This window comes from Orycteropus afer, unplaced genomic scaffold, assembly GCF_000298275.1.
Source record: "Orycteropus afer afer isolate SDZICR_OR568_19922 unplaced genomic scaffold, OryAfe1.0 scaffold00033, whole genome shotgun sequence".
Classification (NCBI taxonomy): domain Eukaryota; kingdom Metazoa; phylum Chordata; class Mammalia; order Tubulidentata; family Orycteropodidae; genus Orycteropus; species Orycteropus afer.
In genome coordinates, this window is record NW_006921620.1 from 2543337 (window position 1) to 2555381 (window position 12045).

Genomic DNA, 12045 nt, shown 5'->3' on the forward strand with positions numbered 1-12045 from the left:
TTTTTTTTAAAAATAGTTTTACTCTTTCAGTGAAATTACATTTGTTTTCACTATAAAATTTAGGAAAGTAGATTATAAGCCAATATTAAACAATGCTTTTTGGGATGAACTGAGAACAAACTCATGTTTATATTAACTTACTTTTATTTTATGTTGTTATTTTTAAAATCTATTTAAAAATAGATAATTATGTATTTCTTAACTATGTTTTGATTCTTTCTTATTCCTTACAGACTTCTAAGGGAAGAAATCCATACAGATGTTACTTTCCATATAGGTTGTACTTTGTTCAAAGCACACAAAGCAGTCCTTTTAGCAAGAGTTCCTGATTTCTATTATTATACTGTTGGAAAAACATCAAACAATTTAACAAATTGTGAGCCTGTTCTGGAGAACTTTGAAGCTTCAGAATTTAGAACATTTTTACAGTAAGTGCTTTCTTTTTCTTTCTTCTTATATTTAAGTGTAATATGTATTTTTTATTTTTAAAAATATGTATGTGTGCATCTATGCTTTTATTTCATGTAGTTTCATATTTATTTTATAACCTATTAAGAAAAAGCCATTTTCATTGTAATTCCAAGTTACCTTAGTAAATAGTATAGTCAAAAACCAAAACCAAACTCACTGCCATTGAGTTAATTTTGACTTACAGGGATCCCTGTTGGGTTTCTGAGGCAGTAAATCTTTATGGAAGTAGATTGCCCCAACTTCCTTCCATGGAGTGGCTGATGGGTTTGAAGTGCCAGCCTTCTGGTTAGCGGTCAAGTGCCTTAGGCACTATGCTACCAGAGCTCCCAAATAGTATAGTAGAGGCTACTTATTAGTATTAGAGTATCAGAGACTTAACATTGGTATAGGCTAAGTATTTAGTATTGGTAGAAGCTAAATACTAACTAACTTGTGATTGATTTTGAGAGAGGATAAATGAATGGTGTGCTGTCCAGTAACTTGAATGAATTGCTATAGGCCAGTCAACTGCAGCAGTATTGACATTTTAGGCTAGATAATTCTTTGTTGTGATGCTGTCCTCTGTGTTATAGGGTGTTTAGCAGCATCTCTGGCTCTAACTACTAGATGTTAGTTACATGGCTGTGTAGTAAAGAATTTGATCTTGCCCAAAGAGAGATTGACTTTTGCCCTAGCCTTCTGCTAAATAATCTGTGTCATACCTGATAGGAGTGTCATATGGAACTGTATAGAGTCCCTTTGTGGCACAAATGGTTAAACACTCTACTATTAACTGAAAGGTTGGTGGCTCGAACCTACCCAGAGGCACCTTGGAAGAAAAGCCTGGTGATCTGCTTCTGAAAGGTCACATCCATTGGAAACCCTATGTAGTATAGTTCTACTTTGTAACGCGTGGGGTTGTCATGAATCAGAATCAACTGAATGGCAACTAGTTAAAAAAAATTTTTTTTTCATTAGTCGGTGTAAAGTAATATTAGTAGTCTTGTATGATGCAAACACTCAGGTGCTCAGCTACTAGCCAAAAGATTGGAGATCCATCCAGAGGCTCCTTGGAAGAAAGTTCTGGTGATCTACTGCCAAATAATCAACAATCATTGAAGACCCTCTGGAGTACAGTTCTGCTCTGAAACACATGGAGTCACTATGTGTTGGAATCAACCCAAAAGCAATGTGTTTCAAAGTGGTATCTTGCTGTGGTTTTGACCGTTGGCCATTTGTGTGTCTTCTTTGGAGAAATATCTATTAATAACCTTGCTCATCTCTCCCCCATAGCTATAATTTTTAGAGAAATAGATTGGCAGGCCTTTCTTCCGTGGCACTGATGGGTGGATTTGAACCCCAAACATTTCAATTAACAGCCCTGCACAAATAATTTGCGCCACTCAGAGAGTTTTGTTTGCCCATTTTAAATGGAGTTATTTGTCTTTTTATTATTGAGTTGTAAATGATTCATATATTCTGGATACTGAACCCTTATCAGGTACATGATTTGCTAATATTTGTTTCCCCTTCTGTGCATTGTGTTTTCACCTTTTTGATGGTATCATTTATAGTATTAAAGTTTAAAAATTTGATGTAATCCAGTTCTGTAATTTTTCTTTTGCTTCTTGTGCTTTTTGTGTTGTATCTAAGAAACCATTGTCTAATCTAGAGTCACAAAGATTTGCTCCTATATTTTCTTTTAAGAATTTTATAATATTACAGTTTTGGCTCTTACATTTTGATCTGTGATCCATTTGAGTTAATATTTGTGTGTGACAGAAGAGGTCCGACTTCATTCTTTTACATGTGGATATCTAGTTGTCCCAACACCATTTGTTGAAGACTATTCTTTCACCACTGGATTGTCATGACACCTTGTCAAAAATCACTTGACCATAGATGTCAGGGTTTATTGTTGAACTCTCAATTCTATTCTATTGATATGTCTGTCCCTATGTCATTGCCAATTAGCATTTACCAGTTTCATGAGAAATCAAAATTGGATATTTGTATTTTTCTGTCCTTTTGTTGTTGTTGTTGTTATGTGCCGTCGAGTCGGCCCCGACTCATAGCGACCCCTCCTTGTGTTTCCAAGGCAGTATCACTACAGAAGTAGGATTGCCCAACCTTCCTTCCGAGGAGTGGCTGGTGGGTTTGAACCACCAGCCTTCTGGTTAGCAGTCAAGTGCTTTAGCCACTATGCTACCAGAGCTCCTTTTTCTGTCCTAGATCCTAGGTACTTTTTAGGTGTTAAGTCTTTTGGTAATTTGCTGACATACTTTTCCCCTGTCATCAAAATAATTAAAAAAATAAAAATCTATTGACCTGTATGAGGAAATTTCTCTTTGGATAATTAAATTTTAAGTATATTTATGCTGTTTGGCTTATGTTCTGACTTTTGTGCTCTGATTTGTTTTTCTTTATTATTTCAGAATTTCTTATGTGAAGTTCTTATGAGCATAATTGGAAAATTGCCTTTTACTTCCCCATGTGTAAGAATAGCATGACATAGTATAATTTAAGCAGATTCTTTAAGTGCAATTTAGAAAATCATTATTATTTTCCAGTTTAGATTATAGGCCCATCATTGAGTTCCAAATATTAATTTTAAAATGTGTACTTCCCCCCCGCCCACTAGGCTGTATAAGGAGTGCTGGTGGTATAGTGGTTAAGGCATTGGGCTGCTAACCAAAAGGCAGGTGGTTCAAACCTACCAGCTGCTCCACAGAAGAAAGATGAGGCAATCTACTTCCATAAAAATTTACATCCTTGGATACCTAATGGGGGGGGGTCACTATGAGTTATAATCAACTCGATGGCAGTGAGTTTGGTTTGGCTTGAGTAGGCAATATATGAAAGCCAATCCAGTTGCCATAGAGTCCATTCTGATTTAAGAGCAGGTTCTAGAGTCAAGCAACATCTACCATTTCTAGCTATGTTCAAAAAAACCAAACTCACTGCCATCGAGTCAGCTCTAACTCATAGCGACCCATCCTTAGGTTTCTGAGGCAATATCACTATGAGAGTAGATCGCCCAACCTTCCTTCTGAGGAGTGGCTGGTGGGTTTGAACCACTAGCCTTCTGGTTAGCTGTCAGATGCCTTAGGCTTGGAGTAATCACTTACCATTGTGCCTTAGTTCCTTAACTGGCAAAATGGACATAATAATAGTCCCTACTTGATAATGTTGTGGGGATTAAATGAGATACTCACAAAGCACATAACACAATGGCCTGGCATATAGTAATCAACCAGTTACCACCAAAAATTCTGATATTGATTCCAACTCATGGCAGCACCGTGTCTGTCAGAGTAGAACTGTGTTCCATGAGTTTTCAGGGGCTGTGATCTTTAAGAAGTAGATCACCAGGCCTTTCTTCTGAGGTGCCTTTGTGTGAATTCAAACTGCCAACCTTTTGATAAGTAGCTTAGCTGAGCGATAAACCATTTGTATCACCCAGGGACTCCTCACACATAATAAGCATTCAATAAGTGTTAATAAGTCATATTCAAAATAGTAGGGTCTGTGGAGTTATATTTCTTCAGATATTGAGAATATGTTTAAAAGAAGATGCTTGAGATAAGTTGAATGTTTTATACATCAATCCCAATTCATAGCGACCCCTCCTTGGGTTTCCGAGGTTGTATCACTACAGAAGTAGATTGCCCAATCTTTCTTCCAATACATTAGAGAGAGAGAGAAATTTGAACAGTGTTATTCTTTATTATCATTAAAAGTAAAGAGGAAAAAGATTAGAGAGTGTGGTAGAGTGAAAGACACTGGAGTTAGGAACAAGATAGATATCTGCTTTTCCTGACTCTGTGTTATCTCGTTTTATGACATCTTTCAGCCTCCTTGTTCTTGTATATAGAACAAGTATGTTGGAATAGATGCCTTTGCATGTTATAGCACTTTAGTATGCTTTATTTTAATCACATTCTATTTTGTATGTCATGTATGTCTGTGCTTTTTTAGTCATGTATGTCTATGTTTCTCTAAGCTCCTAGAGATTGGTTGTCTTACTGATGTGAGCATCCTGACAGTATCTAAGGTAGTCTTCCACATTAAATGTGCTTATGATGCTGCCCCTTTTCATTTCGTAAGCAGATTACATTGAAATTGGTCTATATTAAAGCATAAAGAGAGGGTTGTAATATAAAACACTAAGATGAAAATTTGTTTTAATAAAAATTCCGATAAAGTAGCTTTTTAAATTTTTACTGTATGAAAATCAGTCCTTATAAGTCTCTTCAATTCACAGCATTCCTCTTAAGAAAACCAGTGGAGTTTGAAATACTGTTTTATGTTGCTAGTTATTATAGAGTTGTTTGAAAAGTTGTTTTATGTGGAGTGGGAAGATGATGTTGTACCCCAAACCCACACATTTGTTCCCTCGAGCAACATAATCCCTGGTATTAATCCCATAATAACTAGGTAAAGCAGATAGAAATAATGATACTGGAGTTATGAGCAACTAAAGAGAAGCTTAAGTTTCAGATTTAGTGAAGGTGGAGAAGAAGAGCAGATTAAACAACTGGGAAAAATAAACAAACCCGCTTAGCTGGCAGAGAAAGAGAGAGGAGAGGACTCATAGAAATACAAAAGAGGTTTGTGGAAAGAAGGAGGGATGGGAAAAAAAAAAAAAAAAAATCACAGAACCCACAGAGGCACTGGGGACTTAGAATACCCACACCAGGAGTTTTTGGCAACTTGGGAGTGGACACAATTAAAAAAAAAAAAAAGTTGTTTTATATAGAATGACTTCAGAGATGGCTCAGGTGATTGGCAATGGGAAATAGTGCTTGCTTTATTTCCTTATGATTAAAATTAAACTCAGGATCATAAAAATCTTTTATTTTCCAAGAAGACTTACATTTCTAAGTCTCTGTATGTGTCCTAGGGGATGTGCATGTGTGCATAATCGAGGGGAAGCAAAGAACCTTTGAATTCTAAGTTTAACTTCAATAACTGGGGAGATACTAGGGTAAAGTGTTGATCAGGTAAACATATAGAAAAGCACAGAACAGAAGATTCTGATTTCTCTGAAGCTTTGCAGATGGTGGCTATTTTCTCTCCTTTACTCCTTATACTAAGGATCTTTGGTGGCAAAAACCCACCAGCTGCTGCATGAGAGAAAAGACCTGGCAATCTGTTCTGGTGAAGATTATAGCTTAGGAAACCCTGTGAGGCAGTTCTGTTTTGTTACATCTGGTCACTATGAGTCAAAATCAACATGATAGCACACAACAAGAACAACCACCCTTTGTACTGCTAGGCTGGAAGTGGGTGGAATGGGTGTCTTCCTTGTGACCATTATTGCTACTTCCATACTATTCTTCCTCCTTTCTAATCCCCCTATCTTTGAATCTCATTTTATCAGTCTTTTACCACTTGACAGTCATGTACAGACCCCCTAGGTCAGTCCTCATTCCTTAAAGATTTTAGCTACTATTTTTCAGTCTCTCTATTAACAACTATCATAATTCTTAATAATTGCAAGTCACTGCAGTGCAGTGAATTACTTAATTTGGCTCTCCTAGCCATAGTCTTTGTAACTCATACCAAATGACAGGGTGGAACTATGCAAATGTGAGGTGCTTGTGGCCCACAAAAGGGATTGAATATCTTGCTAATCATGTAAATAAGGTGCATGGCATTCTTGTTGGGGTGTTGTTGTGTTGTTGTTGTTATGTGCCATCCAGTCTGGCCCAACTCATAGCGACCCTTCCTTGGGTTTCCAAGGTGGGATCACTACGGAAGTAGATTGCCCAACCTTCCTTCCGAGGAGTGGCTGGTGGGTTTGAACCGCCAGCCTCTGGTTAGCAGTCAAGTGCCTTAGGTGCTATCCCACTCATAGCAACCCTGTGTACAAAAAACAAAGCACTGCCCAGTCCTGCGCTGTCCTCACAATCTTTGTTATGCTTGAGCCCTTTGTTGCAGCCACTGTCAGTTCACCTTGTTGAGGGTCTTCCCATTTTTCACTCACCCTCTACTTTACCAAACATTTTATCCTTCTTGGGGACTGGTCCCTTCTGACAACACGACCAAAGTAGATGAGACAAAGTCTGGCCATTCTCACTTCTAAGGAGCATTCTGGTTGTACTTCTTCCAAAACAGATTTGTTCATTATTCTGGTCTTTATTCATTATCCAGCTTCCACATGCATATGAAGCAGTTGAAAATACCAGGGCTTGGGTCAGGTAGTCTTCAAAGTAACATCGTTGCTTCTTAACATTTTAAAGAGGTCTTTTGCAGCACAATTGTTCAATCCAATATGACATCTGATTTCTTGACTGCTGAATGTTAATTGTGTTAAAAGTTAAATTAAATCAAATCCCTGACAACTTCAAACTTTTCTCCATTTATTGTGATGTTGCTTATTGGTCCTGTTAAGAGGATTTTTGTTTTCTTTATGTTGAGGGGTAGTCCACACTGAAGGCTGTAGTCTTTGATCTTCACCAGTAAATACTTCGAGTCCTCTTCACTTTCAGCAACAAAGGTTGTGTCATCTGCATGTTGACGGTTGTTAACAAGCCTTCCTCCAATCCTGATGCCGCATTCTTCTTGATATAGTCCACCTTCTCAGGTTATTTGCTCAGCATACAGATTAAATAACTATGGTGAAAGGATACAACCCTGATTTACACCATTCCCAATTTTAAACCATGCAATATTTCCTTGTTCTGTTTGAAGGACAGCCTCATGATCTATGTACAGGTTCCTCATGAGCACAGTTAAGTGTTCTGGAATTCCCACTCTTTGCAATGTTATCAATAATATTTTATGATCCTCACAGTCAAATGCCTTTTCATAATCAATAAAACATAAGTTAACATCTTCCTGGTATTCTTTGCTTTCAACAAAGATCTATCTGACACCAGCAATGATATCCATAGTTCCACATCCTCTTCTGAATCCAGCTTGAATTTCTGGAAGTTCCTTGTCAGTATACTGCTGCAACTATTTTTTAATTATCTTCAGCAAAATTTTACTTACATGTGATATTAGTATTATTGTTCAGTAATTTCCACATTCTGTTGGATCACTGTTCTTTGGAATGAGTACAGATAATGTCTCTCTTCTATTCGATTGCCAGGTAGCTGTATTCCAAATTTCTTGGTGTAAACAAGTAAGAATCTCCAGTGCTGCATTGATTTGTTGAAATATTTCAATAGGTATTCCTGGAATATCAATTCCTGGAACCTTGTTTTTCACCATTTCCTTCAGTGTATCTTGGACTTCTTCCTTCAATGGTATTGGTTCTTGATCATATGCTACCTTCTGAAATAGTTGACTGTCAACCAATTCTTTTTGGTATCATGGCCTTCCATCTTTTGATCTTCCTTTATCGTTCAATCTTTTGCCCATAGAATCCTTCAGTGTTGCAGTTTGAGGCTTGAGTATTTTCTTCAATTCTTTTAGCTTGAGAAATGCTGAGCATGTTTTCCCATATTGGTTTTCTAATTCCAAGTCTTTGCTCATTTCCTTAAACTACTTTGTCTTCTCAAGCTGCCCTTTGAAATCTTCTGTTCAGCTTTTTTATTTCATCATTTCTTCCATTTGCTTTAGCTATTCCCCATTTAAGAGCCAGTTTCAGAGTCTCTTCTGACATCCATTTTAGTGTTTTCTTCCTTTCCTGTCTTTTTAATAATGTTTTGCTTTCTTCATGTATAATGTTCTTGTTATCTTCCCACAACTCATCTGGTCTTCAGTCATTGGTGTTCATTGTGTCAAGTCTGTTCAGATAGTGTCTGAATTCAGGTAGGATATAATCAGGGTCATGTTTTGGCACTCGTAGACTTGTTTTAATTTCTTCAGCTTTAACTTGAACTTGCATAAGAATAATTGATGACCTGTTCCACGGTCATCTCTGGCCTTGTTCTGACTGATGATATTGAGCTTCTCCATTGCCTCTTTCTACCGATGTAATCAATTTGATTCCTGTGAATTCCATCTGGTGGGGTTCATGTGTATAGTCACCATTTATGGTGTTATAAAAAGGTATTTGCAATGAATAAGTTGTTCGTCTATAAAAATTCTGATATGCAGTCTCCAGCTTCATTTCTGTCTCAAGTCTTTATTTAACAACTACTGATGCTTTTTCTTTGTTTCCAACTTTTGAATTCCAGTCACCAGTAGTTATCAGTACATCTTGATTGCATGTTTGGTCAATTTCAGACTGCAGAAGTTAGTAAAAATCTTCAGCTTCTTCATCTTTGGCTTTAGTGGTTACTGCATAGATTTGAATAATAGTAGTATTAACTGGTCTTCCTCATAGGTATATGGATATTATCCTATGACTGACAACATTGTACTTCAGGATAGATCTTGAAATGTTCTTTTTGACAATGAATGCAATGCCATTCCTATTCAATTTCATTCCCAACTTGGTAGACAATATGATCGTCTGATTCAAAATACCAGTCCTTTTCAGCTTACTAATGCAGAAGATATCCATCTTTATGTGTTCTATTTCATTTTTGACAGCTTCCAATTTTCCTAGATTCATACTTCATTCATTCCACAGTCCAATTATTAATGGATGTTTGCAGCTGTTTCTTCCCATTTTGAGTCATGCCCCATCAGCAAATCATAGTCTCAAAAGCTTTACTCCATCCATGTCATTAAGGTCAACCCTACTTGAGGAGGCAGCTCTTCCTCAGTTGTATTTTGAGTGCCCTCTAGCCTGAGGGGCTCATGATCGTGCACTAGATTAGACAATATTTCAGGGCTATTCATAAAGTTTTCCAGTAATATGTCAGACATTGCTTCACTGCTATTCATAATGTTTTCAGTGGCCAATTTTTCCAGAAGTGAATAACCCCATTCTTCTTCCCAGTCGTCTTAATGTGGAAGCTCTGCTGAAACCTGTCAACCATGGGTGACCCTGCTGGTATTTGAAATACCAGTAGCATAGCTTTTAGCCTCACAGAAGCACATAAGCTACTGCAATATGACAACTGACAGACGATTGGTGGTTGTGGAGGTGGAACCAAGCAAATAAGGTGTATGGTACTCTGATGTGGGGATTGGTCAGTTTTGCCATCCTACTGGGCTTAAAATGCACTATCCCAGAGGCAGAAAGGGGGATAATCTCACTACCATCGAAAAGGAAGAGCCTGGAGTGGAGTATTTTCTTTGGAGCCAAGATCCCTGCCCTGAACCTCCTCAATCCAGGAGACAGAGAGACACTTTGCTGAGATGGCGAATGACTGCAAGAAGTAGTGGCAGAGAAATGGCAGCAGAACAAGGAGACACAACAGAAGACAATGCACTGGGCTTCTGGTCCCACAGAGCAGAAGAGCTGAGCACCTTCAGGCAAGAGGCTTACTGGCAGAGTGGCACACTCTGGGCACTAACTGGCAGAGCTAAAAGAGCTTTGTAACAGTTGCCCAAGCAGGACAGAGACCAAGGGGCCATGAAGCCAAGATGACAAGGGCAGAGAGAGGCATGCCTGTGGGCACTGCTGAGAAGAAGTCCTGATTGAATAACTATATCCCGAGTTGTTTCTGATCCTGAATTGTAACCTGTTACTTCCTTAATAAACCCCATAATCATGTGTATTGTCTGAGTTTTGTGTGACCATTCAATGAATTATCAAACACAGCAGAGAAGTAGAGAATGCTATGGGAGGGATAGTTTCTGTCAGAATTGGTACAAAGGTTGGAGGGTAAAGGCATTCTGACTTCTGCCTCATAGGAATTAGCCTTGGCCTATTGATATTGATCCTGATTCTCCTTCTCTCTTATGAAGTTAGAGGAGATGAGATGCTGCTGCCGTGTCATTTTTACAGTCACATATATGTTTCCAATATGTATTTGTTTCTTGAACTCCTATCTTTAATAATCTTGTCCTCTAGACTCTACCATGCTGCCATATCAAATCCTAAACTTTGCCATTGTCAATAACTGAAACCCTCCAGAACCTTGATTACAAGAGTCTCACTTTCTAAATTTTACCTCTTGTCTTTCTAGCTTACTCCCTTTAGTACTCCAGCTCCAATAATCCATCAGCCCAATTAATTAGTTAATCCTACCATATAGTTTTTATTGTCTTTTTTCCACTTACATCCTCATTTCCCTCCTTACTCTGCTTAAATTCCTTCATCAATCATCGTATCACTCCATTTAAATATATCCTCACCTCCCTTGTCCCCTCAAATTTGTGTTAACTTGCATGTCAAAACCCTGACTCTTAAATCCAACTAATTGACAGTTCCACTCTCACATCATCCATACAATTGAATGTGGATTCAATTTAAAAGAAAAACACTCAGAATGCTAACTGGTCTCATTTAATATCATGACCACGAACCATAGTACTATCAGTCATAACTATGTGCAGTCATGCTACATTTTCCTACTCATTTGCTCTTTCATTCTTTTTACACCTTCTTCTCTTCCTTCAACCTTCAAGTACTCCTCTTCCATCCTCATTCTCACTTGATGACCCTGTTTCCTATGGCACTGAGAAAATCATAGCAATCAGAAGAGAACTTTCATAAACTTCCACCATATTGGCACACGTTCTTGTGTATGCACCCAGATGCGTTGTCTTCTCTCCAGTTACTATTGATGAACTGTCATTGCTTTTAAAGTCAATCCCTCCACTTGTCATCAGATCTTATCCTATCCCTTTTTACCTATTCAGGGACATTGCTGAATTGTAGTGATTTTCACTTTTCTAAAAAATTTTACCTCTCTTGGGTCTTCTAATCAGCATTTTCTTTTTTTCCTCATCTAAAAACCAGTAAAGTCACTCCTGAACCCACTTTCACTCCATCTAATACCCTAATGCTATGATCCCTTTCACATCAAAACACTTCAAGAGTTATCTGTCACACTGTCTTTAATCTCTTTCCTTCCATTTCTTTATTTGAGATATAATGCACATATCTTGACTATTTGAGATGTAATGCACATATCTTGACCATTTTAAAATGCACAATTCAGTGGTTTTAGTGTATTCACAAAGTTGTACAACAATCACGAGTGTCTTAATTCCATAACATTTTTATTGTCCTGAAAAGAAATTCATAACCATTAGTAATTACTCCTGTTTCCATCTCCCTCCATCCCCTGGGAACCATAATCTTTCTGTCTTTATGGATTGGCCTATTCTGGGCATTTCACTAGTCTGTTTTTGTCTGGCTTATTTTAGTTAGCATATTGTTTTCAAGTTTCATCCTTGTTGTAGGATCAGAGCTTCATTCCTTTTTATGGCTAATAATCCATTGTATGTATATGCTACATTTTGTTGACCCATTAATCTATTGATACTCAAAGATGACAAAAAGTGACGTTTTGATTATTGCTGCTATGAACCTTGGCATACTGGTATCTTCTTGAATCCCTGATTTCTGTTCTTTTGGGAATGTATTTAGGAGTGGAATTACTGGGTCATATGTTAAGTCTAGTAGCAGGCCGGAAGAGCAGGAGAAAGGGGTAAAATCCTTTACTCCCGAGAGGGACCGGGTCTCCGGGAGCAAGGTAAGCACGGGCGGGCTGGTGCTTACTCACTGATCTGCACTGAACACTTTCCCTTGTTACCCTCCCGAGAGGGACCGGGTCTCTGGGAGCAAGGTAAGCACGG

At 38.0% G+C, this 12045-nt stretch overlaps 1 protein-coding gene across 1 annotated transcript in view; it reads left to right on the plus strand.

Annotated features, from left to right (window-relative positions):
* The window catches only part of BTBD8 (BTB domain containing 8), a 172512-nt gene that overhangs the window by 32895 nt on the left and 127572 nt on the right, over positions 1-12045 (plus strand). The window contains exon 2 of the mRNA XM_042780309.1: positions 234-428. Coding sequence (XP_042636243.1) covers positions 234-428 — 195 coding nt within the window. The remainder of the gene's footprint in view (positions 1-233; positions 429-12045) is intronic.